The sequence below is a fragment of the Alosa alosa genome, chromosome 16 (genome assembly GCF_017589495.1).
Source record: "Alosa alosa isolate M-15738 ecotype Scorff River chromosome 16, AALO_Geno_1.1, whole genome shotgun sequence".
Taxonomy (NCBI): Eukaryota; Metazoa; Chordata; class Actinopteri; order Clupeiformes; family Clupeidae; genus Alosa; species Alosa alosa.
In genome coordinates this window covers 31,701,504-31,725,929 of record NC_063204.1, presented here as the reverse complement: position 1 = coordinate 31,725,929, position 24,426 = coordinate 31,701,504, and the positions used below count along the sequence as shown (strand labels likewise).

Below are 24,426 nucleotides of genomic sequence, written 5' to 3'. Positions count from 1 at the left end.
ATTACATTTAATTAAACTGCTTATAGGCTATGCCGAAATAGTTTCAACATTTTGAATATCAGTGTCGGGTGAATTAGGAAATGTTCTCAAAGTAGCCTTATGGCTGAAAGCTGCTTGCTCCCTGTCAAGCAATATAACCATACAAACGCGCGGCCTGCTCACTCATTGTTTCAAAAAGAGTAATTTCGGCTTTGTCGGAACTGGCCATTGTAGGCTACGTAAAAATAAACTTCCAAAACTAACGAAAAATATTTATCTTCTTTCAGTTAATTCAAAAGTTTCCAAAAAGTTAAAAACAGATGACATGATGTGCGTCACGGACATAATGCGCAAATAATATAGCCTAGATATTCCAATATATTTGAATACATGTGTTTATTTTAGAGGGGATATTCGAACGTAATTTTTGAGCAATTTTGACAGCCCTAGTCCACTGTAGGCTCATGTCGCCTATTAACACCTTCCACCTAACCCGGTGAGTGGGGGTCGCTACAATGCGTGTGAAATAGCACCATTGAGTAGCCTATGCGAAATAGCCTTAAAATCGTTCCGGCACCACTCTCTTGACAGAAAACAACATAATTGGATTTTTAGATCAAAATTTCAAAAGGCTATGCCTTGAAAATGGTCAGAGATAATGTTCTACTGTAAATATAAAAATCTTTGAGTATAATCAAAAGTTTATGGAGGGGGTACATTTACCCATCTAATCTGTCACTGGATGGTAAGCACCTCAAATTATGCACCTTTCAGTAAATACTGGATATTAATACATATTTGAGCAGGTTTACTTTCTTTTTTTGTCATATTACCCACATAAAAAAATATCAGGAAAACAGTAGGCCTAAGATGCAAACCAACCATAGTAAACTATTACTATAACCACAAACCGTTATTACAGGCCTACAATAAAGTAGCCTGGTCAAATCAGTTCCTATCGCGGGTGACATTGTAGTTCTTCAGAGCCCTATTTTTACTACCCCTGCTGTCTGTACCACGTCCATTACGGACACTATCATCACGATTAGCACTGCCACCTCCAGCTATGTTGGGCAGAGGGTAATAAGCATGGTATGCTTAGTGGACACCGTTGTATACGCAAAAGACGCACCGTGACTATCACTGTCAAATTGTCAGTGTCAATAGACGAGCGATCATAATCTCCAAAAGGCAGATATTCAGAAATTCAAATTCAAATTCAGAATTTAAATAGGTGAATAACATAGCCTACCCATGACTTCATCACACGTGAACTTTTTTTCAACATTTGGCGTAGGCCTATATTTCAAATCTATGGCCTGCATCGTTTCCGCGTCATTACAAACAAATGCACGTCTTCGTGTTTCTCGTGTGTATTACAAGTATTTCCTGAAAACTTTGTGCAGCGAATTTGGGCTTGAATCAAAGCTCTGGATGTCTAGCAACTAGAGGAGGAGAGTATCTATCGTCTATTTTAATTAGTGCCATTCTTTGTCGCAATTAAAAATACCCTCAAGGACCGAATTACATCATTATCTTTCTATCCATAATTATAAGTCTTTCTTCAGTGAATTAGCAAGATACCATCAGAAGCCAACAATCATAAAACACCTGTGCGTGCGCTCTCTCTCCCCTGCGCATGAAGCGGTCTGCGTGTTGTAGGCTAGATTTGCGTGAGTTCTTTCTATCTGCTTTACTTTTGTGAGTTGCGACTACCTAGGCTATGTTATAGACGTTCTATGAGGTACCAGTGTTTAGCTGTGTCACAAAACAATAAGCTTTGTCAGACTACTTTTAAAATGATATTCAGGGCTATATACATTTTAAACATTTGGGGCTGAAGACCCGACAAAGCCTTGCGTTTTTTCTTCAGGTGGGAAGTGTCAGGAATTTTCATACGAGAGACGGTCACATTGGTGGTTAGTATATGGAGTAGGGGATTGACCAACATAGCCAATCACATTATGAGAGATACTGAATTTAACATGAACTGCGATGTTTGATTTTAAATTAATGTAAATTTAGCCGGGACTGTAAGCTGGCACACGTGGGTGCTCAATGTTTTCCGTGGGTGCTCGAGCGACGGAGCACCCATGGTATCAGCACCTATGACAAGCGCGTATCTCGCGGTTGCATCCATTACAAACAAACATGCAATGTGAACGTCTGGGATTGGGGAGAGCACTAAATGCTCTACTGAATAAGCACGAAGTCAAACCTTTAAATGAAAAACACTCTTTTAATAATCAAAAAAATAAACACTAATGAAGTAAACTTGTGACCATCAAAAATCGTTTATCTCCTGTAACTCTGTGATAACAGGACGTAACAGGAAGGCATTTGGCTGAGCAACGGAGGTTAATATGCTCTATATTTTGTCCAACTGATGTCTGTCTATCATTGTTGCACTCGGAGAAAACCGGAATGTTTCATTTGTCCTGCGGTTCTTCTACGGCTGCAAACGGGATTCACTCGCAGTTAATCAAATATTTCTTTATTAGGGCAGGGCAGGCATATTTCTGGCTATAAAATTATTTCTAAACCAGTCTGCTGAAGTCTGTGTAGGGTTTTCCAGGCTCCATTTCTTTTTACGAGACACCCTGCTCACAAGAGACATCTGCCGGTTGTTTGGGTTGTTGCAATTAAAAGTCGCGTGATACCGCGTGATCCCGCACGCGGACCGCGAGGGAAGCTGGCCAAATCGAAGCAATGCCCACTGTAGTTTGCAAAAGTATTTTTTACATGTCTTTTGTCCAAGTGGCTGTAATGTAGGCGGTGCATATAAAAAGTGACTTCAAATCTGTCTAAAGGGGACTTCACGTTGCACGCGGCATGCGCTTCGCTCGTGGCTAGGTTGTCCCATGTCCCAATGATTTTTGTTGTGGTTGCTACCGGGCTCAGCGCAAAAGACCTATGATTTACATTGCGCATTGTCTAAGTTCAACATGGTTCATCTTCGACTGTGACATGCGCAGGAGCGTCAAAGCGGCAAAATGCAGACCAGTTCATGCGTGTGCAAGGCATTGAAAATATTTTTTTTGCAGTGCTGCATGTGCAATGCAGCCCAAAACTTTTTTGTGACTGTCTGACAACTCCTGCTGAGGGCTAGGCTATGAGCACAGCGAGTGCATGTGCAAGGAAACCAGTAGGTGGAGAAACCAGAAGGCACACAACAACAGTAAAGTCGGACCTTTAGAGGCCTGCTACAAATCCCTACATCGGCAGTTTTTTGCTACACTGATTTAACCTATTTACTCCTATAATGCCTGCTAAAAACACCTATAGAATCCTATGGCTTTCTAGACTAAATAACCTTATTTCCTGAGGGTTTTCTGAAAACATACTAAAAATTGTCAACGTCTACCAAAATGTAATACCTAAGCCTCTGTAGCACCTAGAAACATGAAATAAAAAGCATGCTGCGCTACGCAGCATCCAGCGGGAGGGTCAATGTTGCGCTACGCAGCATCTAGCGGGAGGGTCAATGTTGCGTCATGCAGCATCCAGCGCGAATGGGTTAAACATCATGTCTTTGATATAGGTACTAGAGTGCGGTTCGGGCCGCAAATTTCTGTCCGAACCCGGCCCGCCTCCGACAGAGTTGCTTCTCTTTCTGTCCGAACCCGACCCGAACCCGACAGGCATTTTCATTTTGATGTATGAACCCAACCCGAACCCGACGCAGATTATGCCTCAGTTATTTCCATGCTAGTGATTAAACGTTCACGTTTGTGGATCGCCTGTCTTTAGCCCATTGAACGGAAAAAACAACAAATGGAATTCGAGATCTCGTGCCACGAGATGGCAATATACGGCTCTGGCAGGGTTACCGTTGTCCGGTAATTACCGGACTTTGGCCGGAAAAAAAATGAAATGTCCGACAAAATTAAATCTCTCCGGTCAAATTGTCCGATTGAAATTGGCTAATAATCCCGTCCCCCTAATGCAATCTGAATTTGAGAATAAGCCTTAAAATGTAAGCCTATATTAAAGCAATACGTCCTCCGGCTATGTTTTTAAATGTACAGGCTCTACCGTTTGAAAGCTATTAAACAACATGCATATGTAACCCTGGTCACTATGTCTCCGAGTCATTAGTTTAGTTAACCATAGATTGGTTGCAGAATAAATAAATTTGTATAGTTCATGACACATGAATAAATAGGATTTATGATAAAAATGTTAAATATAGCAATAAATACAAATAAATAAACACACACAGGTTTATTCACATGCACTCATTTTATTTTAAAAGTGACGAATGTGCTTTTCTTTAATGTGATAAAGACGGGGGGGACATGTGAAGTTCACATGCTCAAGCTGAGCCAATCAGAAGCCGCTAGTGACTTTACGTTACTGTTTATTTATTTTTTTCTGCGGGACCGAGAACAAGACGGCTGCTTGCTGAAATTCGCTGCAGATTCTGCTAACTAGCATTTGAAACTTCGACGTTTACTTTCCTCTTGCTGTTATTGTAAGAGTCAACAGATTAGTAATTGTTTTGCCGCTGGCTGAACGAGGATTTTGTGTTTTGCGACGGACACTAGAAGAAATCGGTTGGAAGCTGAACTGGCGTGAGCTGTGATTGTAGTGCCAGTGTATGTGTATACAAGATTTTGATCTCTGGCCGGGTCTTTTTCTTTTCTTGGTTTTTTTCCTTCTGTGAAACCTGAGATCTGCGCATGGATTCTTCTGCTGTGATCGCTTCTGCATTGTAGAGGTGGAGGTAGCTTCCAGCAGTTGTGGCGAGCCAACCTAATTGGAGATAAGAACTGTGATTTTGTTATCCACCCGGTGGATTTATGTTTATTTCTGAATTTATATTGACATTTCATGCATTGAAGGACAATTAATTTAATTGATATTTTTGTGTCTATACATTAATACAATACATAAAACTTACCTGTGGGTTGTGTACGTTTTTCCTCTTCTACTCAATGCCAAAAATTGATATCCCTTTCTCCAGTAACGAACCTAAGCTTTTGATGCGCTGGTCCAAAAGGTAAACATATAGTGTGTAGGAATCTGTAATCTTCAGTGGATGCTTTTAAATAGTGTGAGCTGAAGTGGGTTACACATAGCCTATGCTGCATTTCAAATAGGAAGCGCACGCTTAAAACGTCCATGTTAAACAACGAAAAAATTAGTGAGGCGGTTCTAACATGGCCAGGCCCAGGCAGACTAGCCTAGTTTTTTCAGAGGCCAGACGCGATGGATGATGATAAATTGGTAATGTCTGAAGCCTCAGATGTCCGGTCAACTCCACCACCACCAGATAAAAAGTGTCGGGCGTATCTGTCGGAATCTTGACGTTGGAAGTGGAGTTGCAGCTGGTTGCGGCCGCTCCAAGACACTGTCATTCTCCGTGTACACTGGACATGCAACTGTGTTCTGTACCCAAAGCATACATTAGGCCTATGCTTTCTCTGTCTATGATCTGCAGGTTTAGGGCCTCCTCGACGAGGAGATTGCTGGTCAGCGGATACTTTCCGGCACAATTAAATGGTATCATTGAACCGCGGACCGAAAGAAAAAGAAACTAAACATTTCCCAGAATAGGAAACATTTCTTAATTTATTGTTATCAAATAAAGAGGCATAGCCTTAGGGGGTAGTGGTGTGAGCGCTCATTCTTGTGTGTGCGCATCTGTGCAAGTTAAACAGTGGAACCACTGGAGATAACTTGGGTAGCAGCAACAAACAACGTAGCCATGCCTAACAAGATCTAGATCTAGATCTTGTTAGGCATGTTTACGTAAGTTAGGCTAATGAACATGTTGCATTCTATTCAGCCTGATTATGTCATTCTTTAAGCTACATAGCCTGTCTCCAGTTTTCCTCAACTTGATGAAAAGTCTTGAAATGAACTGCAACAGTCTTTGAAACTACAGTCCTTCTGTCACTGATCCATATGTTGCATCGACATTAATTGGGGCAACTTAAGGAAATCCTCTCCTCCAATTGAACGAGACGACCTTATACCGGTAGCCTATGTTTTTACCACAGTAGCCTATGCAACGCAAACCTCCACATAGTAGGGGCGGTGGTAGTGTAGCGATTAAGGAACTGGGCTAGCGTGCAGTAGCCTGAAAGTTGTCGGTTCAATTCCCGGCTTCCACCGTTGTGCCCTTGAGCAAGGCACTTAACCCCAAGTTGCTCCGGGGACAATTTAATCCCTTGTAATATAGTTGACATATGTAAGTCGCTTTGGCTAAAAATGCGTCAGCCAAATGTAATGTAATGTAATGTAGTAGGCCTAGACTTAATTCGCTTCATTTTCTTTGGTCTTAAAATCTCCCAACAGACTAACAACTTTTTATTTTAACGTCACCCAAGACAGCCTTGTCGCCTGTCTTGCCGCCTGAAATGCACATGTGTTGTCACGGTTACTTAAACAAATGTAAGCGGTGAGATATAGCCGATTTAGACAGCTGCATATTGGCATTGCGAATTAACCCCATGCTTTTCTATGGAGGATTTTTTGAGCGCTGTGTCTCCTCATTAGAAACTCTCTGGCTTAACGTGTCCTGAATAGGCTACACGCACGAAATGCTTTTTGTGTGCTGGTTTGTTTCCGGTGGAGCCAGGTGTGTTTGAACCTGCCACTATTGGTAATGTAAACTGTCTACACCGACCCAGTTGGGTGTTGCATTAGGGAAACAGCACATTATCCATATTATTGTCCAAATTATTTATGCTGGTCTCTAGACCTTACTCTTGCACTGTTAGACTAATGTTGGACTACTTTTTGCACCTTCACCATGAGACTCACTCTCTTGAGCACCTTGCCATGCACACATAACTAAAGGACTATGGTTGGACTACTTTTGCACCTTCACCATGACATTCACTCCCTTTAGCACCTTACCAGTCCCGGCCCTGTCACTACAAGCGTCTTATGCTTGATCACCCTCAAGCACATTGGACTTTCTTAATTTAATTTATATAGTGTATTTAGTATTTAGTTTTCTTATCTTTCTTATCTTCTACTGTCTTTATTGTAAAGTGGAGTTTAGTTATATGTTTATACTTATAATTATGTTTACCATTTCTGCTGTAAGTGCATGTTGTGTGTGATGTCTGTATGCTACTGAGACCCTTGAATTTCCCCATGGGGATCAATAAAGTATCTATCTATCTATCTATCGATCATACCGATAAAGAAGGATTTACAGGTGTGTTACAATTGTTATTATTGGGTAAACAGAAGATGTCATTACAACACAGTTATCGCTCCACCGGAAATACATGAGCTACAAGAAAAGCCTTTCGTGCACAAAGTCTATTCAGGTAGGAGCCGGTATGTTTAAGATTTGAATATACAGTAGGGCTTTGACTTTTTCCCAAAAATCATATTCAAAGTTTGTTTGTTTATTAATATTAATATTTTAATACATTGGTATCGAACTTAAGTTGTACATCTTTTGTCCACCAGGGGGCAGTGTATCAGTCACTGTTATCTCGCAGTCTATCAAGCACAGCAACTGTTGCTATAGCAACCATAGACTCTGAACAGGACGGTAGACTACCAAGCAAGCACTTAGGCAAAGTGTTTGATAGTCTATGGCAAGATCTGAATGTAAGTGGATAATACCGTTCAAGTGTTTTCCAAGTGTGTTCTTTAACTTAAGAGATGTAAGAGATTACTTATTCGCTGGGCAACGTACAAGCTGACGAGTTACATTAGCCTCTAGGTACTAGGATAAATGTTAGCTAGGATAGCTTAACGTTTTGACTATGTTACAACTGATAAAAGCATGATGAATAAAGTAACCAAATCGCTTTGCAATATTTTAGCCCAGAAATACTTATGGGTGTTAATTTACAGCATGTTATCTTTTCTCATCCTAACAATGGATTATTCCTACCGCTGAAATCAAGAAGACGCCTATGTAGTCACAGAGCCAGAACTGAGAGACTCAGGAGAAGTTTTTATCCCCAGGCCATCCGAACTCTAAATCATTTCCCTACTCTGAATCACACTATACTGACTTTGCACTCATTCACTCCTCAGCACTCATGACCCCCCCACACACACACCTACATGACTTTTAGCACTTTTACATCCCTCTCCCTATGCTACAGACCTTTTATTTATTTTCTTATTTCATCACACGTCAAAACACACACACACACACACGAGGGCAGCCGTGGCCCACTGGTTAGCACTCTGTACTTGTAACCCCGGAGGGTTGCTGGTTCGAGCTCCGACCAGTGGGCCGCGGCTGAAGTGCCCTTGAGCAAGGCACCTAACCCCTCACTGCGCCGTGATTAGTGTGTGCTTCACCTCACTGTGTGTTCACTGTGTGCTGTTTGTGTTTCACTAATTCACCGATTGGGTAAATGCAGAGACCAAATTTCCCTCACGGGATCAAAAAAGTATATATACTTATACATCTGACTTTCTCCAACTTTTGCACATCTCCATAGAACTTTTTATTTATTATTTTTGATTTCTCCTCCATCTATCTACCCATGTCCTTGATTGCCTAGCCTTTCTGCCCCCCCCCCCATCCCCAACACACACAAAAAAAACACACACACTTACATCATCACTATCATCACCACACATACATACAGCACACTGCTTGCTACAGTAAGCCTCCTCTACATACTTGCTGCACACTGCCCCCCCCTACATACACAGCACATTGTCTTCAGGATCTTCTCCAACACACATCCTCTACATACTTACAGCACACTGCCCCCACCTACCCACACACACACTGCACACACACACACACACACAGTCACTGCTCCACTCCCCTCCCGCCCACACACACATCTTCACTGTCATCACTCACATACATCATACATACAGTAGTAAATCCCTTCACCATACTTCCAGTACACTGACCCCCTACATACACAACACATTATTTCATCAGGAAGCTTCTCCAACACACATCCCCAACATACTTACAGCACACTGCACCCCCAATATTCAGCACATTGTCTCATGAGGAAGCTTCTCCAACACACATATTGCACACTGCCCTCTCCCCACATACACAGCACACTATCCCATCTCCCTTGTCATCCCCCCATAAATGCACAAATAGGCTGACACCAGACATAATTTCACTGCATTTCTTACTTCCAGTAACTATATGCATGTGACAAAAAATGTCCTTGTATCCTTGTTACGCTGCCCTTACAGTGTTGTTACCACCAGTTTTAATAACTAACGTTATTTACATTTGCGATGATGAACCATTTCATCTAATATCACCACTGGCATATTTAGATGACTATCATACCCCAAACACATCAATACATTGAACTACAAAGATATTAAAGTAATGGTGTTCACTTCATGGCACTGTAATTTGCCATAAGTCTCCAATCTTTTTGCCGTCCAGTCACGTGAGCCCAGAAGTGCCAATAATAGCCTTGCTAATGAGCACACGATTCACAACTTCACCAGGCGTGAAAAAGCCTCAGAATCAGAATTGAAAACGTTTTACAAGCAAACACATTTACAAAAAATAATGCCCATAACAGGTTTGAATATTAAGGGCTGCCTAATATTCGTTCGAATATCATTATTTTTTTTAAATATTTGAATTATATTCAAATAACGAAGTTCGGAGTCAAAGCCCTAATATACAGTAGGCAATGAGACCACAGTATATATGACGTCCTCATAAATGTCTAATTAACTTGAGTAGATCAGAACACCCTGTCCCTGACATAACTCTCAGGCAATCAGGCGTCTCACTTTTCCTCATATAACCTGTGACATATAACCTGTGACAGGCTGCCCTAATATCGAGTAGGGTGAGAATATTTGGGCCGCGATACAATATTATTGCGATTCTTAACATATTGAGATACAACAAGTATTGCGATTCGATACTGCGATATATTGCATGTTGTCCTTTGAATAATATGTCTCCCATATTATTCAAAGGCATTACAAAAAATAAGGAAAATAAGACTGTTCAACTCACTTCAAATGTCACATTTATTTCTGTGAACATTATCTTCTACACTTTAACTGAAGTGCAAAATCTTAGTAGGAGGGTAGTGCAAAAACTTTGTCATGGCATGGTGCATGTCAAGGTCCTTTCTATACACTTTTTGTTGAAAACCGAAATACACCCACACTTTCAATGTGAAAGAAGGCGGAGCGTCGTGTATAACAGGTTGTGATTGTGAAGCCATTTTCATTTGAAATTGCCATTGCACAACAACGAAGTGCCACAACAAGTGCCATCTTGTGGGCGTAATAAGCCAATTTAATGTTATCAGAGTCAGAGCTTAAAATTCATTTTTCAAAATGAGGGGGAATTCGCCCCCTTCAGTGCTTCACATAGGTTAGATTAATACAGTTGGGGGGTGAGGAGATGGGGAACATACATTTTACAAACTGAAATCGCATTATCCTTATTACAGGCGTCAAAGAGAGAACAACACAGTCATAAACTTTTACTTGTTTTTGTCATTTTTGCCAAATGAAAAAAATAATAATCTAGATTTCACTTGAAAATTAGAGTAGCTCCTGTTGACAGCCCTACGTTAGCTGCAGACGCAGACAGCTGCAGACAACATGGAACAGTTCGCTTGAAGGATCCGTAGCCTAGGCGTTGCCAGCTTTGGATGCAACTTCGTCTTCGCTAAGAGCCCCTCACGTCTACACATAGACAACGTTAGTCCAGCCAGAAAATTGTTTTCAAACTCTTAAAGGGACACCAGGCAAGCCTGATGCTTTTTCTCTACGAAACTACCCCTCGCTTGTTCTGAAGCTCTTCTCCTTTTCTTTGCATCTTCCGTCAAGGGTTTTCACTGCTTCTTCGCCGGCTCTGCCATTATACACACGTTTGCAACAATCGCTAGCGTTTCGTTAGCCTGCCTCTGTGCTGTGGATGCAGGATGTAAACTGATCCTGCTTCGGTCGGCGGGTACGATACACTGAACTTGCAAGCGGGATATTCTTCCTACAGGCAGTAGGGGAGGGCGAGATAATCTTCATTTAACATATACTGACTTACAAAGATGAGTAATTAACACGAAAACGTTGCCTGGTGTCCCTTTAAGCTTTACGTATCAAGACGTGGTGTTAACTAAATAGTTAGTGTCACAGTATCTTACTTGAGGTCTAGGATGTCGATCACCTTGCACCAGGTTATTTAAAATACTCAATGTAGCAAACTTGGATTTAATCGCAGGTGTATCACTATTAGACTATTATTTTTTGACTCCCAAAATGGCGGCGTTAATATCTCTATTCTGGTCGCACTGGACTATAAGTCGCATTTATTTAGAAATTTATTTCACAAAATCCAAGACCAAGAACAGACAGACTATGTAACTAAACACATAGAGGCCAAAAATATTGAGAATTCTACCGGGAATGTTAATGAAGACGAAGGAGTGAATAGTGGCAAGCTGAGGGAAGCCCGAGGTTGCCAATGAGGGCTCCAGGGTAATTGTAAAGCAATTTACAAAAGATTAACCGAACAAAAATGCTGATGTGGTACATGAACATTTAGCAAAAAATGTGTGCGATTGCAATGCAATCAAGCATTTTGGATGATATACATACATAGGCGCAATCTGGCAGCAGTGCTCGACGAGCCACATCCGAGAGAAAAAAAGATACGCATTTAAAACAGGGGTCTAAATTTCAGCGCGGGATTGCGGGTATTGCGGGTATTGCGCATCATTTATTAAGTATTGCGCATAATTTATTAAGTCCCACAACTCTAGCCATCATAATGCGAGAAATTTCTGCACACATTTTACAGCGCTGTCTGATAACATTAATCTAACTAGATGTACCGCAGAGCGGTACAAAATATGACCGCCGGACAGTCCAGCACATTTTTTCCACAAAAATAAGTCACGCTTGTCAAATTGTGTTCATTTCCTACTTTGTTCCTTTTTTGTGTGTGGTTGTTTTTGTGTATATGTGTTTTGTGTGTGTGTGTGTGTGTGTGTGCGCGCGCTTGTGTTTGTGTATGTAGGTGTGTTTGTATGGGTGCATGTATGTGTGTGTGCATATGTAGTGTGTGTGTGTGTTTACGTGTCTTTGTGTGTGTGTATGTTTTTATGTGTGTGTGTCTTTATGTATGTGTACATAAATAAAGCAAATCAGGGAACCACCTACACTTTGCGATAAGTGCCATGGGATCTTTAACAACCATGGTGAGTCAGGACCTCAATTTAACATTCATGCAAAGGAAAACATCTACAGTACAGTGTCCCTGTCACTGCAATAGGACATTGGGATTGATATTTGTTTGGTGGCTTTTGGCCACAGGGAAGAGTGCCACCTACTGGCCAGCCACCAACACCACTTCCAGCAGGAACCTACTCTTCCAAGGAGGTTTCTTATCCAAGTACTAACTAAGCCTGCTTAGCTTCAGTAATTCAGCAAAGTCAGGGTATCTGCTGGTCTGGCTGCTGGCTAAAAACAAAAGGTGAAAGGCATATATGGTTCTAACTGTCTCACTGAATTGCATTATGCACACTCAATTCTCACTGGTATCTGCTAGACAACAAGTACCAAAACATGATTAGTTCATAGATTTCACATGTAAAATACATTTTATACAACCCCACCCCCATCTTCTTGCCTGTTCATAATTCTGAGAAATGCTTGAATTGTGTGCATGAGTGCGTGTACGTGTTTATATGTGTGTGTACGGTCACTAAATGTACACATAAATTAATTTATTGTATGGCCCCCCATGAACGAAAGTCCACGAAACTTGGCATGCATTCAGAGTAGGGATGTAACGGTATGAAAATTGAACCTCACGGTTATAGTGATCAAAATGATCACGGTTTTCGGTACTATCACGGTATTTCTAAAAGTGTGTTCAGTATGTTCAGAAAGCACTGATAGGCCTACACAAGCTGAAATAGTTTCAAAAAGTGTCCCATTCACTTTTTTCTTCATGTTTAATTGGCTATGTGCTTATAGCTTAACTTCCCCTACCATAACTTGGAGTTTGCTATTTCTGTTATTTGGATGCAATGAGTGAGACCAAAGTAAGCGTTCAAAATAAAACTTTAGGCTACTGTATTCTCCTGATAACGTGAGTGGAATAGGGCTGCAGCTATCGATTTTGTAATCGATCTTTTTGTAATCGATTAATCTAGCACTTTATCGATCGATTAATCGGATATTTTTTTTTTTTTTTGATTTTTAAACAACCAAAACAAATAATGTATAACGAAAATGACATGACTGTAAAATGATCAAGCAATTGGCACAGAAGTATTTATTCTAACTCCAACATCAGGCTACAAAACTAAGCCCATTTATTGCAATTTACCCATTTAGTGTTTATAAGTGCCAGTGCCAACAATTAAATAATGTTCAAAATGCTCTCTGTAAAATTGCAGCCTCTTGTGCATGACTTAGCTGGGCTTAACAAAGCTGTCCATACTATGTTGTGAAGTGCTTTCGGAGGAGAAGAGGAAAGCAATTTAATGTATTAATATGCACAAGTTTCATGCTGTAATCTAGACCTGACATCAAAGTAAATATCTGTTTTATGTAGATTTCTACACCTGCAGCATTTACCATTAGGCTACTAACAAATAATTTCACTATTAGGCTACTAAAAAATAATTTCTGGGGTGAGCCTATTTGCTATGGTAACCTAGCAACCTGTGTGTGTGTATGTGTGCACGCGTGAGGGAAGATGAGGGTGCATGCATGTGTGTATAAGGGGTTCTTTTTTAGGCATACTGTCTTGCAATTGAACGTGAATAAGTTTACTACTTAAAAACATCAAAGCTAAACATTATATCACGACATCGCTACAAATACAGTATGTAATTAAAATCAGCCAACATCAATGTAGGCTATAGGCTACGTAGATGATAGATAGGCTAGATAGATTGATAGATGGCCTACTTTATTGACGCTTGGTGAAACAGCATGGAGTGGATGTTTTCGGTTCAGATGCTTTTTCTTTTCCTATTTGAGTATGTAATGATCCCAAAACTTTACTTGAAAACTTTAGACATTCTCTGCCATTTATGGACATCTTGACTCCACCATCGTGCCAGCTAAATTCAGAACGTATCACGATTCACGCGCTAGTGGTGTGCTTCCTGAATAACGGTCCGTGTGGAACAATCAGATCCCTGCGCTTATAGTGCGCGTCATAGGAATTTAACGAGGCTTCGAGGCAGGGTTTTTGCCTCGAGTAATTTTTGTAATCGAGTTATTCGAGTAACTCGAAGAATCGTTTCAGCCCTAGAGTGGAATGGATTTAATGTGGACGCGAACATAAAAAGACGCAGAGTGGCTTCATGATACAGTGCACATTTTGCGGTGAAAAAGTTCCGCCTTTTAAAATCAGGTGTAGCCTAATCCGAATCATAGTTAAAACCATCAATTAGACAACAGAATCAGTAGGGTACCAGTTTTGTTCCATTGTACCAGGCCTACTGTATGTCAAAAGCAGGCTCGGATGAAGCTGGGAAGGATTAAACACACGGTTTCCACACCGCGGTAATCAACAGTGATAATCATAATGTTTGAAATGAAAACGGTAATTATTATCGTCAACATTTTTATTGCGGTTTACCATTATACCGGTAATCGTTACATCCCTAATTCAGAGGGTGTCATAATGATCCTACACTTTCAATTTCGTGCAGTTTTTACCATGTCAGCCAGAGATATTGTGATTACAACACCTAATTTTTTGCTTTTTAATTTTTAACTAGGTGGCGCTATACATGAATTGAGTGGTAATGGGATGGGTTGTTATGGCCCCTTAAGACCAACATACAAAAAAGGTGGTCCTCTTAGGCCCTACGGTTCTCGAGATATTCACAGAAAACTGTGTCCGGCCACCTACAGGCCAGTTGGTGTACAGTAACATAAATTAATTTATTGTGTGGCCTCCCATGAACGGAATTCCACGAAACTTGGCATGCATTCAGAGGGTGTCATACTGATCCTACAGTTCCAATTTCGTGCAGTTTTGACCATGTTATGTCACAGATACCTGCGATTACAATACCTCGTTTTTACTTTTTCGTTTTTAACTAGGTGGCGCTATACATGAAATGAGTGGTTATGGAATGGGTTGACATGGCCCCTTAAGATCAACATACCAAAAAAAGGTGGTCCTCCTAAACCCTACGGTTCTCGAGATATTCACAGAAAACTGTGTCTGCCCTACCCTCCTTTCGGGTGGTCTAGTCCAGTGGGGGGGCTACAGATCAAAACGAAAAACAATGGTTCCATGCTATCCTTGTGGGGCTACATGCCCACCAAGTTCCATGCACCCCGGTCTTTCAGTGTCCCGGGAATCCTTGACGGAAATGTGGCCATGCGAAAAAAAAAAAAATCTGACTAAACCGCTTCGCTGCGCGGCGGTCATAATAATGGAGCGGTCTGAATGCGGGACTATTGACTGGACGGACCAACTCTGACTTTAGTTGAACGTAGCCCCATTGGTGCTTCTACATCAACTGCTATTAACAAGAAAGAAAAAAAAAAGGTTTAGCGATCAGGAACCATCAGGAATTTTGCAAACATAGAAGCATGACAGCCTAGAGTGACCTTGATACGCGAGAGAACATCGATTTGTTCTCCATTTGAGGAACATTATAATAGATTGCAGATGTGCAGTGTTTCCGCTAGATTTTTTTTTAACAGTGGCGGCAGCCCCCCCGTGGTGTGATTAGCTAGAACGTTATTAATTCTAGCTAATCACACCATTTAGCCTAAGGATTCAGGAACTAAAGACAGGCCCATCTTCTGTCTGACTCACGTCACGTTAACCCATGCATTAATGTCACTTGAACGCTTGAACATACCGGTAGTTCACGTTGACAATAAAGAAACGCTTAGCTTACTTCGTTTATGACAGAAATTAAGTTTTGTGCCAACATGTTGTAGAAACACAATCCGCAACACTGCCTTTATTTGGTGCAAATCTCCTTTACTTAATAGTCCGCAATTCACATTAAGCCTACTAGGCCATCATCCCGAGTGCATACAAAATGTTTTTGACCAAGTTTTGCCAATTACCTTCGTTACTACCAGTCGTTGCATTTTTACTGCGTCGATTTGCGATTGAGTGCGCATCTAATGTAACAGTGGTGTCTTCACAGAGAACTCTCCAGTTTCATTTTTGCTGTTGTTGCGAGCGAGCTAATAGGCTACGATACTTTCAATACTATCAGCTAAAGAAATGAATGGGTTTTCCTTAGCCTGTGCTACACCTTTCCACCAAGTTGTCTGAAAATTGTAGTTTTTGCGATGTTGACAAACATGTGTAGCACATGGAAGCTCTTGATAGCGCATGCCACTAACGTCTATAAAAAACAATATATTTATGGAATAAAACTAGACAGGTACCTCGGATTAGAATTGCTGTTTATTGTTAAACTGCAATTTTCAGCAGCCAGCGGAGGGCATTTAGCCTACTATTTAGATTCACTGTAAACAACTCGCCACAGATTTCTGACCAGGTTTCTCTTGGTGGTGTAATGATTTTTAGAGGGTGTAAGATAGCGATTTTTGGATCATGCGTCAGACCACACCTTCTGCCACACCCCTGGGCGCAAGGTTTAATAAAAGTGGAGCGCATGGCGCAAAATCCGCCACTGACTGGGGTGTAAGATAAGAACAAGCTTTGCGTTGCGCTCTACGCCAGTTTGCACCGGTTGCACAATAGAGCCCCAAGAGGCTTTCTGTGATTCAAACTTTTTTTCATTCCTCAGTGAATCAGTCAATTCCTCAGTGAATCAGTCCTTTGATTGTCTATTGTCTGCTGTGTGCATGCTAAAAACAATCCAATCCATCTATCCTGGCTTTGTAAATGGGAGACAGTCATTACAAATTCCAGCCAATCACCATGTTGCATGTGGTACATGGAAGGGAGAGATGTCATTTGATTGGCTATTAAGCTCAGATGTCAATAAACACTCCAGATTTATGGACTGAATCTTTAATTCCTTAAAATGAGAAAATACCAAAAATGGTGTCAAATGAAAAGTTAATGCATTATCTGTTTTTTTTCTTCCCTCAAAGCTCAATGATCCATCTACAATGAGGATGTATCATAGACCCTACCTTCAGTCTCTCCTGCCTGATTCTGTGTACAAACACTGCCTCTATAACTGCTTCAGAGCAAAGAAACAAACAGTAACCCGCAATCTCCGATGTCTGAGCAGCGATGGTCTCACAGCTCAGTCCATAGTCAAGCAGAAGTCATTGGAGGTGTTAGGTCAGACATATTGCTGTGATGAATACACTAACATTACGCCCAAAATTTTGTCCAAAGTAGGGCGTAACCTCCATAATAGTCCACATCACCCACTCTGGCTTATTAAGGAGCGCATTAAATCACATTTCTACAGTGCCTACACTGGCCGGTGGGGCAACCCACTCTTTTCCGTATTTGACAACCTCAATCCTGTAGTAACTGTGGAGCAGAATTTTGACAGCCTGCTCATTCCAAAGGACCATCCGAGTCGCAAGAAAGGGGACAATTACTATCTGAACCACAACACCATGCTGCGTGCACATACCTCTGCTCATCAGACAGAGCTGGTTCGTTCAGGGCTGGATGCTTTTCTGGCCGTTGGGGATGTTTACCGGAGAGATGAGATAGATGCTAGCCACTACCCAGTGTTCCATCAGATGGAGGGGGTACGACTCTTCTCCAATCATGAAGTAAGGGGGATGTAAACAACTTTAATTCAAATTGTGTGTTTTCTCTATGCATGTCTGTAAATCTGTCAATCTCTATCTCCTTTTTTCACACAACAGCTATTTGCAAATGTGACAAATGGCGAGGAACTGAATCTGTTTGAAAAAAGAGGTCGACGTACCCCTCAAAAACAGAAGACTCATACCCTGGAGGCAGTGAAATTGGTGGAGTTTAGCCTCAAACAGACATTAACACATCTGATCAGACATCTATTTGGGGAAGGTGAGAATTTGATCCAAATATTGTGCTTTTATAGTGCTCTGCTCATCATTCACTTGATATCTGTATTATACTTCTTCACTGGTCCATTCTGTTTCTGTTTCTCCTCCCCTTTCCTTAGAGTTGGAAATACGCTGGGTGGAATGCTACTTCCCATTCACTCATCCCTCCTTTGAAATGGAGGTTCGTTTCCAGGGCAGATGGTTGGAGGTGCTTGGGTGTGGAGTGATGGAACAGGATTTAGTCTATTCAGGTACACCGTCATATAAGAGAGTCTCATAGACATCATACACACATAGGCCCTGAATTTGAGAACGGAATCTCACAGGGAAAATGGGAATGTGGTAAATCAAGTGGTGAGTGTAGAATCTAGACTTTAGAAAGTTTTACAAGAAAGAAAATGTAACATTTCTTTTGCTGTTCTAAACAATTTAATCCATTACCCCCCATATACACCCCCCATACCCTCTTCCCACACACACACAGGTACACCCCCCCCCCCTCGCAAACACACACATTATTAACAAACAATTAATAGGAAGATGAAAAGAAATAGGAAGATCCGTCTTGTGTCTATGATGCTATGTCTCTATGGTATGCCCAGCATACAAGCACACCTAAAAAAATCACAGTGATTGCAATCATGCCATAGGGGCATAGATGTACCAGGGCTCAAAATTAACAATGTGTCAACATCCTGGGGACCATAAAAAATGTTTCCGGGACACAATAGAAAGATGTCTGGGACAACTCTGGGACAGTAGAAAAAAGCCATTTCCTAAACTGTTCACATGAAAATCTAAATGTATCTTTCTCATCTGAATAAAATAATACAAAAAAATATTAACAGCGAAAATACAACAGGTTTGACCAGGCGTAACGGGCAGCTGGCAAAAGCAGCATTAGCCAGCTGATCTGTAAAGAAGCGGTTTTGTATACGCAGCCTTACAACACTGTTTACTGCTCTTCGAATCACTGTACAATGTCATTTTTGCAGGGTTCCCGCGGATCCTTAAAAAGTCTCAAGACTTTACAAGGCCTAAAAAAGTCTTATATTGTCTGGAATGTCTTGAATTTTCGAGAAGGAGATATTAAATTTGTGTAGGCCATGGGACCACCAGCGAGTGCGAGAGAGAGTGAAATGTCTCCACCCGGTTTCGTGTATTAACGCGATTGTAAAAGTGACTATAAGGCTACTGGAGGAAGTGTAGTGGTTGCAAAGTGAAGATGTTTTTCACGCGTGTCATTAAATGTGTGAAAACAGCAAGAAAATGTAAAAATATGCCTGACGTTTTCATGGTGTAGCCGAGGCCTGGGATAGGCCTATGCAGGTAGCCTACGCGAGCGGAAGAGTGGGAGGGAGAAAGAGTTAGTAAGCCAGTTAGCGATAGGGTGGCCATACGTTCGGATTTAGGCCGGACATAGGCTACGGATTTTAAAAGCCCTGTCCGGCGCAGCCTCAAGCTGGACGCTTATTTGTCCTCCTTTTTGGAGTTGCGCTGGGCTTCTAGAATCTTTGTTCGGACGCAGCACCGTTTCACAGACATAAAGACTGCTGGTCAAATTATGCGCGGCTTCTGTCACTCATCTGATAATTTGCTGCGCAATTTATGAAGGAACCAAGGACCGACAGAAAAAGAAAACGAAAGTTTTCGCAATCAGGAGGAAATACACGTTAAGTTGATCTGTTTGCATCTGTGTTGCTGGCCTAGCCTAAGTAAAATATCTGTCTAAGACTAAGTTATAATAGCCTACCTGTAATATCTGTCTGCAGCTTGCTTGCCAGCCTTTCCCAGTACTTTGCAAAAGTTGTGAATATAACTGCATTTTTTTTTTATGTCGGCGACTGGCTACATAAAAAAAACGTGTGTGCTTGATACGTGTGTGCTTGAGATAAAACCAGCTGTTTTTTCAGCATGAACATGCAAGGAGGACCTGTCTCTTAATTAATGGGGTGGTTTCACTTTTCCTATACATTTTTTTTTTAAACAAATCAATGGTTTTACAATGTTTCAGTCAAGCTTTGGTTGGTTTAAATACAACTGGTGTGCAAAATGTAAAGTAGTGGACTTTGATTTGATGTGCTGCATATGGGACAATAGATGCACATAGTAAATTATATAAAGTAGGCCTATTAAAATATTTAAATAGCTTAGTCTACCTTTGAAAAAAGAAATATTGAAGGGAATCCAGTCCAGTACACATGTTTGGCAAGTAGCCTAGGCTACTACAGATAGGCTACAGGTGAAGAACAGTCAGTCTCAGCCAGTAGCACAACCAGATATGTACAGCCAGTTTCAAAAGCAAGCAGCCCAGACCCTAAAGTTGGGTGTTTATAGCTGTGAAGGTAATTCACACACAATTATTTTCTTTCGCCAAAATATATGTGGTAATTTCTGTAGACATCCAAAATGGGGTGGGTGTTAAAAGTAGTAGAAAAAAACTATTGCATAAAACAGTTTTTAAGTTGTCGTATGTATCTTTTTTTGCCGTGGTATAGTCTTCATTTTTCAATTTAGATGTCTTAAAAAGGTCTTTAAATTTGCACTTAGAAAATGTGCAGATACCCTGTTTTTTGTTACAAATACAGTATAAAATACCCTAATGGGATCGGTGCTTATGCGTTTCTTTAGGAATCTGACGTTTTGGTTTGTAGAGAAATTAATATCATGACATTGTGAACATTTTTCACTGATGGAGTAAGGTTACACTGGTCTAAAAAATTGAGAAGACTGTCCGTTCTGACTAAAACATTACTGTTCAGTGACCGATGAAACGTCACCAATACCATGCTGAGCTAAATACTGCAACTGCGATTTGAGTGTTGCAAGGTAGCTTAACTATGAAAACAATTTTCAGTTGTTAGCATTTGACATTTCACTTGTGGCAGCAGTTCTAAACTATAGGCTATTCTTGAGAAAACGAACGAATGTCAGAGAGTAGCCTATCTGACAGCTTTGTGGTCAGAGCCCAAAGCCCATTTCCCATTTCACCCTTGAGCAAGGCACCTAACCCCTCACTGCTCCCCAAGCGCCGCTGTTGTTGCAGGCAGCTCACTGCGCCGGGTAGTGTTAATTTTGTCACCTATTTTTTATTTAGTCGTAGTCTTAGTCTTGTGACGAAATGTCCTTTTTAGTCTTTGTCATATTTAGTCATTCAAATATAATTTTTGTTAGTCAAGCTTTAGTCGACTAAAAGTCTCGTCATTTTAGTCTAGTTTTAGTCAAAAGAAAACTAAAGGTATCTTAGTCTTAGTCAGTTTTAGTCAACACGTTTTAGTCTTTTTTTATAACAAATTATTTCTGATTACCATTTCAGTCAAATAGTGTTTCACACATCTCAATTTTCCAACAATATTGTGTGTCCACAGGGCTACTCGTCTGTTATAATTACTCATTCTGATTTTTTGTCAGTCAGTATGTTTACATGCACAGGTAAGTCGAGCTACAGTTATACTGTAGCTCGGCTGGGATTTGACCATAGACAGTAAAAGATTTGACTGGACCACTGTCATATTAAGTAGACCAGTGTTTCTCAAAGTGTGGTCCGGGGATCACTGGTGGTCCGCAAGCTATCCCAAGTAGTCCACGAGCAGACGTGGTAAAATATAATATAGATGAGTTGTTTGCAATATTGAACCAACTTGTATGTAAAAACAGTTCTGCAACACTGTCTATGCCAGTTTAAATCATACAGTATGAATCCACACAATAAGAAAAGTGCAAAGACAATAAGCAAGGTGGTTCAGTGAGTAGGCCTATTGTGTAGACTAATTATAGGCTACTGTTGAAGTAGGTCTAATCTTTTTTTTTTTTTTTTAGCTAGGGTTAGTTAAGTGGTCCTGAAACTGAAAAAGTTTGAGAAACACTGTCATAGGCCAAAGTATTAATGTTTTACTCCGCCTCGCTAGATGCCGATATGCGCCCAAACACAACACATTCCCCAAACAGACTCTCCATCTTAGCCATAGCTAACTTGCTAGCGAACTTTCCATATTACCTTACTTGCTAGCAAACTTTGCATCATCAGTCTAACTAGTTAAATAGTTGACATTACATGATGAACATTTTTGTATGGAAATTCTGGGGGATGTTAATTTGTATGAGAGAAGCTTCAACTTCTGGGTATGTAGCATTGTGGCAAAGCTTAGGTAGTTAGCTTGCTAACTCTGGCAGAAATCTCCAGTGTTCTTGTTCCATGTAGTTTCGTGTTGCAGCCACAGGGTTGCAGCAACAGCAAATAGACTAGCCTACAGGAAAGCTGTTGCGTATGAACTCATTCGGAATATTTTGAAAACGTAACAGCTAGATATTCTGTCTTCTCATTTTGTAGACGAAAATGAAGAGAGATTTTATCTTAGTTTTTATTTCAAGCAAAACATTTTAGTCTCGTCTTTTTTCGTCAACAATAATGCATCTTAAGATTAAGAAGTCTTAGTCAGTGTTTCAGGACATTACTGCCGTCTCGTCATCGTTTCGTCTTAGTTATGAAAAAAAAGGTCGTTGACGAACATATTTCCTCTCGTCTCGTCTGACGAAATTAACACTAGCGCCGGGATTAGTGTATGCTTCACCTCACTGTGTGTTCACTGTGCGCTGAGAGTGTTTCACTAATTCACGGTTTGGGATAAATGCAGAGACCAAATTTCCCTCACGGGATCAAAAGAGTATATTATACTTATATTTAATGCGGTTACCGTCCCAGCCCTATCTATGTTATGTGACCAGTCCAGTTTATTGTTAAGGTGAACACCCAGGTATTTGTAGACTGATACCACCTCAATGTCCCCTCCCTGGATGTTCACTGGTGCAATTGGTGGTGCCTTACGGCTGAAGTCAATCACCATCTCCTTTGTCTTACTGGTGTTCATCTGAAGATGTTTTTTTCCACACCATTCAACAAATCTGGTGATGACCCCTCTGTACTCCAGATCATTCCCCTTTTTAACACAGCCAACAATGCTGTGACAGTGCTTTGACATTTTGACAGACATTGATGCTTGAACTGTTAGTGCATTGAGTTGGCAATGCATAGAAATACCAAAGTACTATAAGTAATCTGTGGGTAGGTCATGCTTTGAAATAATTTGATTCATGTAGCCCATCAGAAGTCCCAATACGTTCTGGCGTGCACTGTGCTGCTCATATTCATCCACTGCTCCTGCACCTAATATTGCCCAAATTAAGCACTCACTCTGTCAACAGGAGAGAGTAGACTAGTGAGATCAAAAAGTTTGAAGATGTTCAAACAGATATTGGGCCCTATTTTGACGATCAGAAATGCAGAAATCACTTTGAAGATATTCCTTTGTATATTACTAGATATACTAGCAAAATGGAACATCCTATATAGGGAACACAGGGGGAAACCTGATACCTGAAGCAGGAGCAGCAGTAAGTAATAAGATTGGTCAATGGGAGCTCATAAACTTCAACCAAGACGTGTTATCTCTTTCTGCATTACATTTACATTAATTTAGCAGACACTTTTTATCCAAAGCAACATACAGACGGAGAATAACATTCAAGCTACATTCTATGCACGTGAAGAAAACAGAACTTTGACACATTGGATTTCTTCATCTGCTTTACTATAATTACAGTACATTATGTGAATAGATACAGCATGAAAAAAATTTGTGTTTACGTCATGGATGACACTTGTTCATTGCCTCTGTAATTTAAATCAGAAAATGACACTAGCCTACCTCTTCCGAAATTTCATGTCTTTCAAGTGATTTAATCTTTTAAAACAAACAACATTTGATTTCAATGGATTTAATTTGTTATATTACTTCTTCGCCAAATGGACACATCAGACTTGGACAGTGGTAGTTTGTAATAGGTACAGTATATCTGCAGGGATTTATTGCTCTGGGAGTCCTACCCACAAATGCCAGTTACAAGCATGCCAGCAGATGTTGCTGTTGTTTCAGGAAGCTTTTTCTTACTTCTACCAGTAGATGTTGCTGTTGTGCCAGACAGACCATTTTTTGCTTAGATTTCACTGTGATGTACTGTGATTTGACCCCACACTGTGGCATGAGTCCAAAACAAATGAGCAGACATATTGGATAGCCTGTAGGTTCATAGCAATCTGCCATCAACCTTTATTAAAGGCCTACTTAGTGTTGATGCAGTTATGTAGTGCTGTCCATAATTCACCACAAAAACCTTGAACTAAAATTTGGAATTAGTCTTCTGAATGTGCATTGTAACTGTGTCTATCTAAATAGTCCATCTGAAATGAGTTGTAGTGTAGTCTGTAACATCTACTATAAAATTGTGTTGTGTTATGTAAATATTATGTTTTCACTAAATATTGTAACAAAATGACATTCATTTTTTTAAATGTTTAACAAAAGGAGAAATGATTGTTTGCAACTTGATGCAGTAGGTCACTATGATCATTGAAAGAAAATCTGAGATTAAAGGAACTATGAAAACTGTAGCACATCTGTGCATGTGATTTATTGTGTTACATTAGGTGCGTTTCTTGTGTGAAATCCATTAAGAATGCAACTGGTTAAACTA

General features: G+C 40.5%; 1 protein-coding gene across 4 annotated transcripts in view; it reads left to right on the top strand.

The window, feature by feature from the left end:
* The window catches only part of fars2 (phenylalanyl-tRNA synthetase 2, mitochondrial), an 86,416-nt gene that overhangs the window by 8,976 nt on the left and 53,014 nt on the right, over positions 1 to 24,426 (top strand). For 2 of the 4 annotated variants that reach the window (XM_048266174.1, XM_048266175.1), the window contains exons 2-6: positions 7,186 to 7,268; positions 7,414 to 7,557; positions 16,993 to 17,637; positions 17,734 to 17,896; positions 18,015 to 18,146. In XM_048266174.1, the coding sequence (XP_048122131.1) occupies positions 7,227 to 7,268; positions 7,414 to 7,557; positions 16,993 to 17,637; positions 17,734 to 17,896; positions 18,015 to 18,146 (1,126 nt within the window). In that variant the 5' untranslated portion in view covers positions 7,186 to 7,226. The remainder of the gene's footprint in view (positions 1 to 7,185; positions 7,269 to 7,413; positions 7,558 to 16,992; positions 17,638 to 17,733; positions 17,897 to 18,014; positions 18,147 to 24,426) is intronic. The other 2 variants (XM_048266177.1, XM_048266176.1) reach the window with 2 other exon arrangements.